We start from the raw sequence: 16,455 nt of genomic DNA, 5'->3' as shown, positions 1-16,455 counted from the left end.
TGATAGTCAAGGTGAGGAAAATCTCTGGGACCTAGGTCATTTAGGCCTCGAGCTGTTTGGGTCGGGACTTCCAATGCTAGTTAGGCCTGTACAACTTCTGAGTTCCTCCATCTCTTTGTGGAGAACGTCCTGAACCGGACTAAGTAGTGGTAGTGGCCCAGCTTGGAGTGGAGTGAAAGGAACAGAAACAGATTTGTTGCTGTCTCCAAAAGGGACGCCTAAGTCTCTGTTTGGGAAGGAATTTGCTCTTTCCTCCCGTAGTATCGGACATGATTTCATCCAGTTTTTCTCCAAGTAAGCGACCGGTTTGATAAGGAAGGGAGGTGAGAGACTTTTTGATGCAGAGTCCGCCTTCGACTCTCTGAGCCATAATGACCTTCTGATAGAGATGGCATTGGCTGCTGACTGAGCAGCACAACCGGCCGCATCCGAGGATGCATGTACCAGGTAATCGACTGCCCGGGAAATTTGGTTGGCAAGGTGCGCCGCTTCTGGAGAGAGGTTAGTGTTCCAAAGAGAATTAGCTAAGGTCTCCGACCAGAAAACTATAGCCTTAGCTACCCATTCTGCGGCAAAGGATGGATAGAGGGCCGAACCTGAGGTCTCAAAAGCAGAGCGGGCCAAGCCTTCTGTCTGATGGTCCGTGGGATTTTTGGAGAGTTTTGGATGCTAGGTGAGATACTGGGGGGTCTACCACCAGAGATTCGACCAATCCTTTTTCAGATCAGCTGAAAAAGCATACTTGGCTTCAAGAGGCTTTTGTCCTGTGAAGCATTTATCCGGGCATTCTCTATGTCTATTAACTATGGCTCTAAATTCAGGATGAATAACAAATGCCCTATGAGAGCGTTTAGTTCTCTTAAATGACAAGGTCTGATCCGGTGTGGGGCCGGAATCTTCCTCAATCTTTAAAGCCTGGTTGACTGCCTCAATAAGCGAATCCACTGTCTTCTGAAAGTCTTCCAAATCTAAGGAACCATTAGATTCGCAGTTAGTTTCGCTACTGAACTCTGGAGAGAGAGCGAGAAACAGAGCTGTGAGGCAACAAGGCATGTGTCTGCTCAAGAGACGTGCTACGGATCCATTTTCTATGTGCCTGACGGCTTCTAGAGTGCTTTCGGCCCCTGCTGACTGCTCCCGGCTTGGAGGGATCCGTCTACATCAGTCCTGCAAATGCTCCGGTCACCCGAAGGATCACGGAGGGATTCAATCGCTTTGGCCAGCGAAGCCATGGATTGAGATAGTGGCGAAGCCCACTCAAGGGGACTAGGAACACTGGGCTCGTTGGCGGCTGAGGGCTCCTGAGCGCAGTTGGGGTCACAGGCATTGCAGAGCAATGAAATCTGAGCCTTAGGGAACGCAGATTGGCAGGAGGAGCATGAAGTAAAGAATATAGCCATAGTCTAGTTAGACTTTTTTGATGCCTTAGGCTGAGACATGATGTACCCTTCTATGTGACCCTATAATATTAGGGGCTGCCGAGATTGGAGAGTGCTGGGAAAGGGGTTACAGCAGGGAGGAGGATGTATAAGGCAGCACTCCCTTTCCAAGGTCTGTGCCCCCGCTCCTCCTGCGTTTCTCCAACTGCGTGGCCCCTGTGCTGAAAACACTTGCTGCCGGTCCTGATGGCAGTTAGTGTCCTGAGGCAGTCTGGGGGGAGAAAAATGGCCCCTGAGATCTCTGAGGCACTTCTCTTGCTGTGCGAGAAGTGCCAGGACTGGTGGGCGGAGCCACATCGCATCATCACATGGGCAGAGATAGGGGTTGCGGCCTAGTACAGGGCCGAAACCGGGGACTAAATTTGCGGTGCCAATGCAGGAAGGGGACAAATGCGCGCCCCCGTAGTCAAAATGGGTCCCCCTTAACCAGCGCCACCCCAGACCGCCTGAAAGGAGCCCTCCGGCGCCGACGCTTACCCGGATAAGCTGCCGGGTGGCAGGTAAGGCAGCTTGCTGCAGGTCCTCCTGTGCGGCTGCTGGTTTGGACAATGTAGGGATAAGAGGGAAAACCCTCAATCCACCATTCCTTTAGAAGGGAGGTGGAGAGTGACCGTCCGCCTTCTTGTTCCATCCGCCTTAACAGTGGTGGTGCAATGGGGGCTGCTCAGATGCCATGAGGTGGGCCTCTGTACATCCAAAGGGTTAATCACCTAGGATGAGACAGGGCAGAATGTACGGCAATAGGCCTGCTGCGGAAGAGGATACGTGGAAGCGACACTCCATGTGCTCGTCCATTGAAGGTGTGGGGAGATCGGTGCCCTTGAAGGGACCCGTTGCCCCTAAGAATCAGCTCAGCATGGCATGCCACATCGCAGGAGAGGATACGGAGAGGTGACACTCTCCGTGTTCGCCTGTTGATGGTTCGGGGAGATCGGAGCCTTGAAAGGATCCGTCGCCCCTTCGTCCATTGTAAAAAGTTAAATCAAAAAATGTAAAAATTGTAAAAATGTAAAAATAAAATAAAGAGTTTTTGGTCTGAATAGCAAACCCGTCCGTGTGCCTCCTACCGACACTAAGCAAGAACTGGTTCTCTGAGAGCCAGCACGAGGGTGTATACTGCAAAGGAGGAGCTAACTTTTTTTTTGTGTTAACTTAGTGTCAGCCTCCTAGTGGTAAGCAGCATACAACCCATGGTCTGTATCCCCCAATGAGGCAAAGGAGAAAAGTTAATTTCAGTACAGGAGTAGTTGAGTGTTAAGTTGATGGTGGGATGAAATTGATTAAACTGTTCATGGAATGTCTTTAGCTGTGTCTTAGACTCTGTCCAGATGATTAGCCCCTTTCTGACAATTGACGTACTATCCCGTCCATGTGACCTGGGCCTGTCTGCCCATGGACGGGATAATACGTCATAGCAATCAGCTGCACACACGGGTGGTGTGCGGCCGATCGCGGCTGGGTGTCAGCTGATCCTCACAGCTGACACCGGGCACTAAGTGTCACGAGCGGTCACAGACCACTCCCGACACTTTAACCCCCGAAATGCTGCGATCGAACACAGTCGCAGCATTCCAGAGCCGACACAGGGGCTGACAGTCCCTCTGCCTTTGGATAGGAGATCTCGCAGCTTGACGCGGGGTCCCGATCGCTGCCATGAAGACCCGATGTCGTCATGACGACATCCATGTCTCCAGAGCTGAGAAACCTCCTGTCATGCGCAGTGCATGTCAGGAAGTCTCTCAGGTTAGCGTACAGAAACTGCAGTGCTGACACTTTCTATAAAATGCAGATCTGCATGCTATGGAATCGATCAGCATGCAAAAAATGATTGTCCCATAGTGGGACACAGTGTAAAAGTTAAAATAAATTAAAAAAAAATTGTTTTTAAATAATTGTAAAAATATATATTTTTTAAATCAATATCTATTCTTTCAATAAATAAATATTTGAATGAAAAAAAATCTAAACAATAAAAGTACACATATTTGGCATCCCCGCGTCCGTAATGACCCACCCTATAATACTGTCCCACTAGCTAACCCCTTTAATGAACACCATAAAAAAAACAAGGCAAAAAACAATGCTTTAACATCATACCGCCAAACAAAAAGTGGAACAACACGCGATCAAAAAGACAGGTATAAATAAACATGGTACCGTTGAAGACATGATCTTGTCCCGCAAAAAACAAGCCACTATACATCTCCATCACCAGAAAAATAAAAGTTATAGCTCTCAAAATAAAGAGATACAAAAAGGAGGTATTGGATGTAATCGTAGTTACCCGAAAAATAAAACTGCCGTATCAATTTTACCACGCGCGGAACGGTATAAACGCCCCCCCCCCAAGAAATTCATAAATTGCTGGTTTTCTTTGCAAAAACTATTTTTGCAAAAAAAAGCGTGTTTTAGTGTGTGACAGCAGCCAAACATAAAGATCCGCTATAACGCCTCTTTCACACGTCCTGCTATTTCTGGTAGTGGAGATGTCAGTGTCCGTGTGTGTAATACTTGCTGTACACGTGTGGCATGCGTGTGACGCATCCGTACCAGAAGGACGGGTGCCAGGGAAGAAGCGTTACAGTAAGCGCTATTCCCAGGCGCTGGGTGCTGAACACGGCAGCTCTCATCATTCTCCCCCGCTCTGCCAGCGATCGGCCACAAGAAGGGGAGAATCATTCTCCCCTGCTTATGCCGATTGCCGACAGAGCAGGGAAGAATGATGAGAGCTGTGTTCAGCACCCAGCGCCGGGGAACAGCGCTTACTGTAACGCTTCTTCCCCGGCGCCGATGCATGTCACATGGATGACATCCATGTGTGTTATGTGTATGCACGTGTGCTGGATGTTTGTGGCTCATGCGGACATTAAAAAGACGGACATATCAGCGTGTTTTGCCCACGGACACACGGTCCCTGGAAACACAATGACATGTGCACAGACCCATTCACTGGAATAGGCAAATAGTGCTCCATTCCTCCCGAGTGTCTCCGCATGGCTGCCAAATGGTATAAAATTCTGTGACACCCCATGGGCTCTCCCAGTGGGTCATGGCACCAGCAAATCATAACAGTAAAATCTGGCGCGCCTTCCTTTCTGAGCTCTGCCATGTGCCCAAACAGTAGTTTTCACCCCCATATGTGGTCCAATTTTTCCTGTTACCCTTGGGAAAATAAAAAATTGGGGACTAAAAGATCATGTTTGTGGAAAAATATGATTATTTTCTTTTCACGCCCGGGCGTTATAAACTTTAGTGAAACACCTGGACCTTCAAAGTTCTCACCACACATCTAGATAAGTTCCTTGGGGGGGGTCTAGTTTCCATAGACCCCTCAAAATGACTTCAAATGTGATGTGGTCCCTAAGAAAAATTATGTAAAAATGAGAAATCGCTGGTCAACTTTTAACCCTTATAACTTCCTAACAAAAAATATTTTGGTTCCAAAATGGTGCTGATGTAAAGTAAACATGTTGGAAATGTTACTTATTAAGTATTTTGGGTGACATCTCTGTGATTTAAGGGCATGAAAATTCAAAGTTGGAAAATTGCGAAATTTTCAACATTTTTGCCAAATTTCCATTTTTTTCACAAATAAACTCAAGTAATATCAAATAAATGTTACCACTATCATGAAGTACAATATGTCACGAGAAACAACGTCAGAATCACTGGGATCCATGGAAGCCTTCCAGAGTTATTACCTCATAAAGGGACAGTGGTCAGAATTGTAAAAATTGGCCCGGTCTTTAACATGCAAACCACCCTTGGGGTAAAGGGGTTAAAATATCAATGTAATGGTAGTTGGCCAGAGGCCTGATGGGACATGAGGACAAACATTCGCTTTCAAGCTTGTCCATGAAAAGATTTGCATACTGTGGAACCATTTTACTTCCCACTGCTGTACCAGTCTCCTGTAGATATATCTTGTCATAAAATTCAAAGTAATTGTGGGTGAGGATGAATTTTGTAAGTTTCACCACAGAATCCACATCACTCCCTGTGTTTTCCATGAAGACTTTGCAAGGCATTTAATCCATCCTGGTGTGGGATATTAGAGTACAAAGATTACACATCCATGGTGGCCAGGATGGTTCCTTCTGGTAGAGGACCTATTGCTGATAGTTTATTCAATAGGTCAGTTGAATGTAGCTGGGTGTATCCTTTATCTCCTTGATCTGTTCCAAAATATTTCAAACCACAACTGCTTCTCCATCTCCCAAACTGATAATTATCTTGTCTTGTCTATTGCATTGGGTCTCTGTTCTTTTGTGCATAAATATGTGACTCTTCAGATTTTGTGTTATTCTATGCCTAATGAAGAGATCTGTGTAGTCTCGAAAGCTTGCAGTTTGTTAACATCTTTTCAGATAACCATTAAAAGGTATCAACCACTGAGGATTCTCAAATTTTAATAGGGTTCAGATTTCAAATTTATTATCCTTTTGTACTGACCGACAGCATTCAATAGTTATTCAATAATTAAATGAATCATGAAATAAACAAATTGCCTAATTGTGCACACAGGGTACAGAAAAATATACAGAGTTAAAGGTGGGTTCCCTATTCAGGATTTCTATCTATTAGCCAGAGCAAAGAGCATCTCATACTCTGGTGGACCTGGCAAACTTATACTCTACACAGACAAGCTAATGGATTAAATTGAGTAGCATGAAAGGCTTCTTTTCTCTGTGATGGTCCAAAAGAAAATCTAAAATGTCTGCCGTTTCCTAACAGGTTACAACCAATATAGCTAGATGCTCTAGCAGGGGTATACCCTGTGAACAACTCATCATTGGAATCCTTCTGTACAATGTGGGTAACCTTATCAATTTATTAGCTAATGGTAAAAACTTTTTCATAGGCATAATTTAACCCCTTTTTCGGTTTTGCATTTTCGTTTTTCGCTCCCCTCCTTCCCAGAACCATAACGTTTTTATTTTTCCGTCAATATGGCCATGTGAGGGCTTATTTTTTGTGGGGCAAGTTGTACTTTTAAATAATACCAATGGTTTGACCATGTCGTGTATTAGAAACCGGGAAAAAAATTCCAAGTGTGATGAGATTGCAAAAAAAGTGCAATCCCACACTTGTTTTTTGTTCTGCTTTTTTGCTAGGTTCACTAAATGCTAAAACTGACCTGCCATTTTGATTCCCCACGTCATAACAAGTTCATATACACCAAACATGTCTAGGTTCTTTTCTATCTAAGTGGTAAAAAAAAAAAAAAAAAAAAAGTAATTGCGCAATTGTCAGATACCCATAGCGTCTCCATTTTTCGTGATCTGGGGTCAGGTTAAGGCTTATTTTTTGCGGGCCGAGCTGACGTTTTTAATGATACCATTTCGGTGCAGATACGTTCTTTTGATCACTTTTAATGCAAAGTCATGGCGACCAAAACAAACGTTATTCTGGTGTTTCGAATTTTCTCGCTATGCCGTTTAGCGATCAGGTTACTCCTTTTTTTATTGATAGACAGGGCGATTCTGAACGCGGCAATACCAAATATGTGTAGGTTTCATTTTTTTATTGTTTTATTTTGAATGGGGCAAAGGGGGGGTGATTTATACTTTTATATTTTTTTCATATTTTTTAAAACATTTTTTTCTACTTTTGCCAAGCTTCATTAGCCTCTATGGGAGGCTAGAAGCTGGCATAGACTGATCGGCTCTGCTACATAAGAGCGATCATCAGATCGCTCCTATGTAGCTGAATTACATGCTTGCTATGAGCGCCGACCACAGGGTGGCTCTCAGCAATCCGGCATCAACAACCTTAGAGGTCTCAAGGAGACCTCAGGTTGTCATGCCGACGCATCTCTGACCCCCGATCGTGTGACGGGGGTCGGCGATGCGCTCATTTCCGGCCCGATTGCCGGAAGGGGTAGTTAAATGCCGCTGTCAGCGTTCGACAGTGACATTTAGCTAGTTAATAGCGGAGGGTGAATCGCGATTTCACCCGCTTCTATTGCGGGCACATGTCAGCTAGCTGATATGTCCCAGCTTTGATGCGGGCTCACTGCCGAAGCCCGCATCAAACCAGGGGATACAACCTTCGCCGTACTAGTATATGAATAATATAGTCGATTTCTTTCACAATTATCACATTCTGGATTTACCTTTCTAGGTATAGACTGGAGATTTTTTCCAGTTGCTACAGTCATAATGGAATTATCAGATGGCTTTCCAAGTAGAGATACACTACAAAAGATAAGAGTAAAAAATGAAACAAAATAAGCTGGTTACTATGTACCTAAGGATTATAAAAAGGTTCTATAAAGATGGTTCATGTAAGAACAAACACTGAAATGAATGCTTTAAATCCAATAAGCCCCATTACTCAAAGCTCATTAATGAATGACTATTAATCAATTAATTGATTTTTAATATTAGTTAAGGGTTAATCATAAAGGATAAAATGCCCTGTTTCAGTTCTAAAGCATTTCACCATAAGATGAAGATTGATCAAAAGACAAAACAAAGCTTGTAGTCAAGTAAAAAACAAAACAAAACAAGATTTTGGACACTCACTGTAAAATCTTTTTCTCTGAGCCTTTATTGAGGGATACAGAAAACCATGGGTGTACGTTGCTGCCACTAGGAGGCCAACACTAGGCAGAATAAAATTAACTCCTCCAAAGCAGTATGCACCCACCAACTGAAATAGAGTTAATCAGTTAGTGAGAAAGCAGTATGAAGGAGAAACAGATATGCTATAACTAACCAACCAAGGCAAAAATAAAAGTAGGTAGCTGTGTCCCCCAAAGAAGGCTCAAAGAAAAATTTTACATGGAATACACAAAATCTTCTTTTCTCTATCGCTTCACTGGGGCACACAGAAAACCATGAGAAGTCTGAAAGCTATCCCAAAAGGTGGGAAAAACAGCTACAGATCTAAGACCAGTCCACTGCTGCACACAGAACCTTCCTGGCATCGGCCGAGGTATAGGTGTGAAGTCTGTAGAACCTGGAAAACGTCTGGACCGAAAACCATGTGGCGGTCTGGCAGAGCTGCAGTGAAGAGGTCTGATGGCGAACTACCCAGGAAGTCCCCCACTGCACATGTGGAGTGAGCAGTGACCCTGGGTCGGGACGATCTTCTCTTCACTCAATACGCTTCCACAATAGAATAAATGCACCAGGCAATGATAGCCTGGGAAACAGAGAGACCTCTCCAAGAACTTTCAGGAATCACAAAAAGAGAATCTGAACATATGAAAGATGCTGTCGTTGAAACTTAAAGCTCTGCCAAGATCCAGACCACTCAAGAGAATGAGCGGGAGACAGAAATTAGGAAGGACAATGTCCTCACTGAGATGAAAATAGGAAACCACCTTAGGAAAGAGAACCGGAAGTAGGACCACCTTGTCCTCATGGAACACAAGGAAAGGCGAATGAAAGGAAAGAGCAGCAAGTTTGGAGACACGTCTGATGCAGATGATTGCTACAAGTAATGAAACCTTGCAGGAGATAAGGGTGAAAGAAATATCCCAAATAGGTTAGGGCAAGTTTTTTCTGGAAGAGAATAGAAAAGACAGAGACCTGATCCCTTAGATAGTGGAGAGTCAGGCCAGAATTCAAGCCTGACTCCAGGAAATCCAGGAGGGAGGGAAAAGAAAAGGACTGGTCTTGTACCATTGAAAAACGGCTTCCCAAGTGCGATGGTATATGAGGGAGGAAGACTGTTTTTCTCGCTTTGATCATGGTCTGAATAACTTGGTCAGAGAACCCTGCAGCTTTCAAGACTGCAGCTTCAGCAGCCATGCCGTTAAACTGAGAGACTATGAATTTTGGAGGAAGAGGGCACCCTGGGAAGAAAGGCCTAAACAATCTGGGTGCGTCCAGGGGAGGTCTGCGAGAAGATGGATTATCTCCACGTAACAGGTTCTTCTGGGCCTGCCTGGAGCTATGAACAGACTCTTCTGGGCCTGCCTGGAGCTATGAAGATGACTAGGAATGCCCTCTGCTCTGATTTAGTCTTCTTGAGGAGCTTGGGAATTAGAGGGATGAGAGGAAACAGATAAGGGAGGCTGAACTGAGCCCAGGAAATTACCAGAGCATCAGAATCTATTGCCAGGGGATAGCAAGACCTGGACACGAACTGCGGAACCTTTTTGTTCATTTTGAATGCCATCAAGTCGACGTTGGAGGTGATCCACCGGAGACAAATCTGGGAGAAGACAGTCAGGTTTACAAACCACTCATGGCTGAAAATATCGGCAGCCCAGTTGTCCACCCCTGGAATGTGCACAGGGAGAGACCCGGGACCATTTGTTAGGCGGAAACCAGGATGAGGGACACCTCCGACATGACTGGTCAGCTTCATGTTCTGTCCTGGTGGCTGATGTATGCCACGGCTGTGGCGTTGTAACATTGGATGCAGAAGGGACGACCGTCAGGGGGTCTTGGCAATGGAGGAGGGCCAGGTAAATGGATCTCATCTCCAGAGAGTTGATAGGAAGAGAGGATTCCTGGTCCTTCCAGCGGCCCTGGGCTATGAGATCATGGAAGACAGCTCCCCAACCCAGGAGACTAGCATCTGTTGTCACAACCTTCCACCAGATGGGCAACCACCAGATGGGCAAAAGGATCTCCTGTGACGGATGAGGGTAGAGGAATGCCACCAAGTTAGCGAAGGTCTTAGCCGAGGAGGGAAAACAACAGGCTGATCCATGGATGGGATCGACCTGTCCCAATGTGAGAGAAGGGGGTCAGCTGAAGAGGACGGGTGTAAAACTAATCAAATGAAACCGCTTCCATTGCCGCCACAGTCTTTACCAACATGCTCACGTAGAACTGAAGAGAGCAAAGGTATGCCTCTCCGAGAGGCTGAATTCTGAGAAGAAAGACAGAGACCTTTTGCTTGGGAAGAAAGACCAATGTGCAACCTGTGTCAAAATCCATGTCAAGGAATACTAGGTGTTGGGCCAGGATCAACGACTTCTATCTGTTGATAATCTAGCCGAAACGGGACAAGGTGTCGAGAATAAAGAGAAGACCCTCGCAACAGTATTGGTAAGACGGTGCCTTGATATGAATGTCATCCAGATAAGTAATGGATATAATCCCAACTGGTGTGGAGTATAGCCATTAGTGATGAGCGAATATATTCGTTACTCGAGATTTCCCGAGCACGCTCGGGTGTCCTCCGAGTATTTTTTAGTGCTCGGAGATTTTGTTTTCTTTGCCGCAGCTGGATGATTTACAGCTACTAGCCTGCTTGTATACATGTGGGGATACCCTAGCAACCAGGCAACCCCCACAAATACTCAGAGGACACCCAAGCGTTCTCGGGAAATCTCGAGTAACAAGTATATTCGCTCATCATTAATAGCCATGACTGCGGCCATAACCATCGTAAAGTAGGGAGCAGTAAACTGGTAATTTAAGTCCTGAACTGAAAACCAGTGGAATCTCTGGTGACGTGGAATGAAAGGAATGTGAAGGTAAGCATCCTGGATGTCTACCAAGCAAAGGAACTCTCTGGTTTCCAAAGAAGTTATCAAGGAGCGGAGAAATTTCATGCTGAATGAAATGGCAGAGGCAGACACACGTGTTTTGTCATTTTAGGTCTAGAATGGCATGGATGGATCAATCCTTCTTCAGAACCTCAAATAAGTTTGACTAGAGATCTTAAAAAGATCTGTCTTGGGAACGGCGACTATAACGCCTGATTGGACAGGGATGGCCTTGAAAAACCCAGAAGTTAGGGAGTTTTCGCTTGGTAAAGACATAAAAAAACAGAAGGAAATGACCTCTCTGACCCAGGAGTCATCAACAATAGAAAACCAAGTGTCCCGAAAAAGAAGGAGACGGCTTGCACCCTGGGAGAGACATCCAAAATAGGGAAACTAACAAAACATGGAGGATGAGTTTGTAGGTATCTGCTTCTTGGCTCTCCTCCTGCGATCCGCCAGAGGAGCCTGGGAACACGGCCTGATAAAGAAAAAAATTTGGTCCGAAGTCTTGCGATGACAGTATCTGAAGACCTCTGTGCTGACATCTGGCATCCTAACTCCTTCAGGAGTTCCTCACAGAAGTTACTGATATAAGGTACGTCTTCCCTCCCTGCAGACATCTTGTTATGGTGGGCCGGAGATACAGATACAGGTGCTTCTCACAAAATTAGAATATCATCAGAAAGTTAATTTATTTCAGTTCTTCAACACAAAAAGTGAAACTCATTATATGGAGTCATTACAAACAGTGATTATTTCAAGTGTTTATGTCTGTTAGGGTAAGTTCACACGGGGTGTTTTTGCTGTTCTTTTTTCTGCAGCAAAACCTGATCTTTTTGGCAGGAAAAAAGCTGCCTAAAAAGGTAGGTTTAGGTGCATTTTTCATTGCGTTTTTGGTGCTTTTTTTTTTCATGCTTTTTTTGTCTCTTTGAGCATGCCAATAAAGTTGAGTGCCCCAGAGGGAAAAAAAAAAAACTTCAAATAGAATGTCTTTTTTCGGCCTTACTAACTATGTTACTATAGTCGAGGGGTTCAACAGAGGCCTGGATGTCTTCCTGGAGCAGAACAATATTGTATCATACAATTATTAGGTTCTGTAGAAGGACGTAGATCTGGGGATTTATTATGATGGAATATAGGCTGAACTGGATGGACAAATGTCTTTTTTCGGCCTTAATAACTATGTTACTATGTTAATGAATAGATGTCACTGGTGACATTAACCCCACAAATATTACCCCGCTTGCCACTGCTACAGGGCAAGTGGGAAGAGCCGGGCAAAGAGCCAGAATTGGCGTATATAATAGATGTGCCTTTTCTGGGCAGCTGCGGGCTGCTATTTTTAGGCTGGGGGGCCTATGTCAATGGCCCCTTACTAGCCTGAGAATACCAGCCCCCAGCTGTGAGCTTTTGCAAGGCTGGTTGTCAAAAATGAGGGGGGGACCCCACGCCATTTTTTAAAATTATTTATTTAAATAAAAATATATATTCTTGATAACTAGCCTTGCTGAAGCTGACAGCTGGGGGTTGCAGCCCTCAGCTGTGAGTTTTGTCTGGCTTGTTATCAAAAATAGGGGGGAACCCACGCCGTTTTTTTATTTTTTTTTTATTATTGTTATTTACCGTATTTTCCGCTTTGTAAGACGCACTTTATTTCCCCCAAATTTGGGGGGGAAATGGGGGTGCGTCTTACAAAGCGGATATACCGCTTACCGTTACAAGCTGGGATGAGGGGGTGTCCGCTGCTGCCCGCCACCGCTATCACCCGCCACCGCTGCCGCCCGCCACCGCTATCACCCGCCACCGCTGCCGCGGTTGTCCGCTGCTGTCCCGGGAGATCCTGGAATCTTCGGGGCTGCGGGGGGCTCTGGCGACATTTTGTGAAAGACCAGAGCCCCCCGGCAGTTCGTCCATGCGTTCCTGTATGACTGACTTCAGGAAAATGGCCACCGGAATATCGAGAGATGAGATCTCAGCGCTTAAATCTCATCTCTCGAGATTCCGGCGGCCATTTTCCCGGAGTTAGTTCCAGTATGACTGACTTCGGGAAAATGGCCGCCGGAATCTCGGGAGATGAGATTTCAGCGCTGAGATCTCATCTCTCGAGATTCCGACGGCCATTTTCCCAGAGTCAGTCATACAGGAACGCATGGACGAACTGCCGGGGGGCTCTGGTCTTTCACAAAATGTCGCCAGAGCCCCCCCGCAGCCCCAGAGACAGCCCTGCAGCCCCCGAGACAGCCCTGCAGCCCTGGAGACAGCCCTACAGCCCTGCAGCCCCGGAGACAGCCCTGCAGCACAGGAGCCTCACTGCAGCACAGGAGCCCCCCTGCAGAACCTCTCATCCCAGCCTGCAGCAATGCTCTACTCCTGCCTCCAACACCGACCCTGGGACCCTGATCCACTGCAGCCACAACCCCTGGTGAGTAATAAGACGCATGGATTATAAGACGCCCCACCAATTTATTAAAAAAAGTTTTTTTCCTATTTTTCTCCTCAAAATTTGGGGTGCGTCTTATAATCCGGAGCGTCTTACAAAGCGAAAAATACGGAGTGCAGGAGCGGCAGATGAAAACTCCCATCCGCCGCTCCTGCTGTCACTGTAATTAGCGTTATCAGGTGTCAGATGATCGGATCAGTAGTCCCATCAGCTGACACCAGTGACCAGAGGTAAAGTTTATACCTCCGATCACAGCTGAGCTCTCCCACTGTCTTCTGACAGCGTGGGAACCACGGTTCTTTGACCGGCGGGGATGATTTCCCCGCCGATCACAAGCAGTGTTTGCTGCGCTGTCATGCATAAGACAGCGTGTCAAACACTGTATTGTTGGGCCCCCCATTCAAGTGAATGCGGTTCGGGTCCGCTCTGCTGGATGACAGGCTGCATGGACGCACCATGCAGCCTGCCATCTAGATGTAGCAGAGTGGAGTGTGAGGTCACATCCGGCTGTCCTTGACTTTTCTGCAGCAAATACGCTGCAAGAAAAGTCAACCTGCGTATTTGCAGCGTTTTTTCACCATCCATTCAAGTCAATGGGTGAAAAACGCTGAAAAAACGCTGAAAGAAGTGACATGCTCTATGTCCAAAAAACGCAGCAAAACACAAAATCCTAATGACACAAAAAACCAATGCGTGTGCAAGAGATTTCTGAAATCTCATAAGCTTTGCTGGTAATGTAAAAAGCAGATGAAAATTAGCATAGAAAAACACAGCAAAAATGCCCTGTGTAAACTTACCCTTAATGTTGATGATTATGGCTTACAGCTAATGAAACCCAAAAGTTATTATCTCAGTAAATTAATATACTTTATAACACCAGCTTGAAAAATTATTAAATTAAAATCTGAAATGTTGGCCTACTGAGTTGAGTTAATGCACACAATACTTGGTTGGGGCTCCTTTTGCATCAGTTACTGCATGACATGGCTCCCCAAACCATCACTGATTGTGGAAACTTCACATTAGACCTCAAGCAGATTGGATTGTGTCCTCTCCACTCTTCCTCCAGACTCTGAGACCTTGATTTCCAGATGAAAAATTTACTTTCAACTGAAAACAACACCTTGGATCCCTGAGCAACAGTCCAGTTCTTTTTCTCCTGGGCCCAGGTAAGACGCTTCTGGCGTCCTTGACATGAGGAATGCGACACTTATAGCTCATGTCCTGGATACGTCTGTGTGTGGTGGCTCTTGAAGCAATGACCCCAGCAGCAGTCCACTCCTTGTGAATCTCCTCAGAATTTTTGAATGGGCTTTTCTTAACAATCCTTTCAAGGCTGCAGTTATCCCGGTTGCTTGTGCACCTTTTTCTACCACACTTTGCCCTCCCACTCAACTTTCCATTAATATGCTTGGATACAGCACTCTGTAAACAGCCAGCTTCCTTAGCAATGACCTTTTGTGGCTTACCCTCCTTGTGGAGTGTGTCAATTACTGCCTTCTGGACATCTGTCAAGTCAGCAGTCGTCCCCATGATTGTAAAACAGATAAATGGACCTTTTTAGGAAGCCTTTGCAGGTGTTTTTTGTTAATTATTCTAGTTTACTGAGATAATGACTTTTTTGTTTCCATTGGCTGTAAGCCATAATCATCAACATTAAAGGGAACCTGTCACGCTGTTTTTTCAGTATGAGATAAAAATACCGTTAAATAGGGCCTGAGCTGTGCTTTCCAATAGTGTATTTTTTGTCCCCTGATTCCCCACCTATGCTGCCGAAATACCTTACAAAAGTCGCCGTTTTCGGCTGTCAATCATGCAGGTCTGGTCAAAAGGGCGTGGTGAAATGGCTGCTTCTCCCCCACCTCTTTGCTTTTCTTCCCGGCGTTGGCGTAGTGTTCTGCGCATGCCCACCAGCCGAATGCACTGCGCAATGGAGAAAAAAAGAGCGCAAAAAAAAAGACCGATAAACCTCGAATAGCTTAGATCGCGCTCTTTTTTTCTCCATTGCGCAGTGCATTCGGCTGGTGTTCATGCGCAGAACACTACGCCAACGCCAGGAAGAAAAGCAAAGAGGTGGGGGAGAAACAGCCATTTCACCACGCCCTTTTGACCAGACCTGCATGATTGACAGCCGAAAACGGCGACTTTTGTAAGGTATTTCGGCAGCATAGGTGGGGAATCAGGGGACAAAAAATACACTATTGGAAAGCACAGCTCAGGCCCTATTTAATGGTATTTTTATCTCATACTGAAAAAACAGCGTGACAGGTTCCCTTTAACAGAAATAAAAACTTGAAATAGATCACTCTGTTTGCAATGACTCTATATAATATGAGTTTCACTTTTTGTACTGAATAACTGAAATAAATTTACGTTTTGATGATATTCTAATTTTGTGAGAAGCACCTGTAGATGGCAAGGACCAGTCCTCCTGACCCTCTGAGCTGATGCCCAAAACACTCTTGATGTGTTAGGGGGATGGGTCCTGCCTGGTAGACACGAAAGGCTATGATTTGGATTAGACCACACTGTTCACTTGACCTCTAGGCAGGATGTGAGCAATTACACCCTGTTGCCCATAGTCACAAGCTGTATCTGTAACAAAAAAGGTAATTAATAAAACACAACATATAGGTACAGACAGGTCTGAACGCAGACTTGTGCCTGCTTCATTTGGCGGCTAAGTAAAACTTGATTAACTTCGTTCCAGTTGGTGGGTTTAGCCTGCTGGGGAGGAATTCATTTTTTCTACCTAGTATCAGCCTCCTAAAGGTAGCAGCATACATCCATGGTGTATTATGTTTCTCCCAATTAAGCGATAGTGAAAGAACAATTAGCAAAATGAGAAGATATAATGTTACAATAAAAACTCATTTGTTAGATGGTGAGTCTTCCAGCTGCTAGAACAGAGAATGTATGTCTAAATGCCTCCCATTCTCCCAACTGTAGGACTGTGGCCTGGAGTAGTTAGCAGTGCTCTGCCGCTTGGTTCATTGTCTGCTCGAGGGAAAAAGATAGCCGACTGCAGTGATAGGTTGTCTTTGCCAGTGCTATGGACATTGAACTAAGGGAAAACAGGGGACCCACACCAGTCTAACAATTATGACCTAGCCATATTTTTG

At 45.3% G+C, this 16,455-nt stretch overlaps 1 protein-coding gene across 5 annotated transcripts in view; it reads right to left on the bottom strand.

Moving 5' to 3' along the window:
* TMEM94 (transmembrane protein 94) overlaps nucleotides 1-16,455 on the bottom strand; it is a 184,495-nt gene that overhangs the window by 23,082 nt on the left and 144,958 nt on the right. For all 5 annotated transcript variants that reach the window (XR_011318417.1, XM_069752181.1, XM_069752182.1 and 2 more), the window contains one exon: nucleotides 7,555-7,636. Coding sequence is in view for 4 of the 5 variants with exons in the window: in XM_069752181.1 (XP_069608282.1) it covers nucleotides 7,555-7,636 (82 nt within the window). In the remaining variant the exon portion in view is untranslated. The remainder of the gene's footprint in view (nucleotides 1-7,554; nucleotides 7,637-16,455) is intronic.

The sequence above is a fragment of the Ranitomeya imitator genome, chromosome 2, assembly GCF_032444005.1.
Source record: "Ranitomeya imitator isolate aRanImi1 chromosome 2, aRanImi1.pri, whole genome shotgun sequence".
In the NCBI taxonomy this organism is placed as follows: Eukaryota; Metazoa; Chordata; class Amphibia; order Anura; family Dendrobatidae; genus Ranitomeya; species Ranitomeya imitator.
Note: the sequence above shows the minus strand (reverse complement) of the source record. Positions and strands in the feature narration are given on the sequence as shown.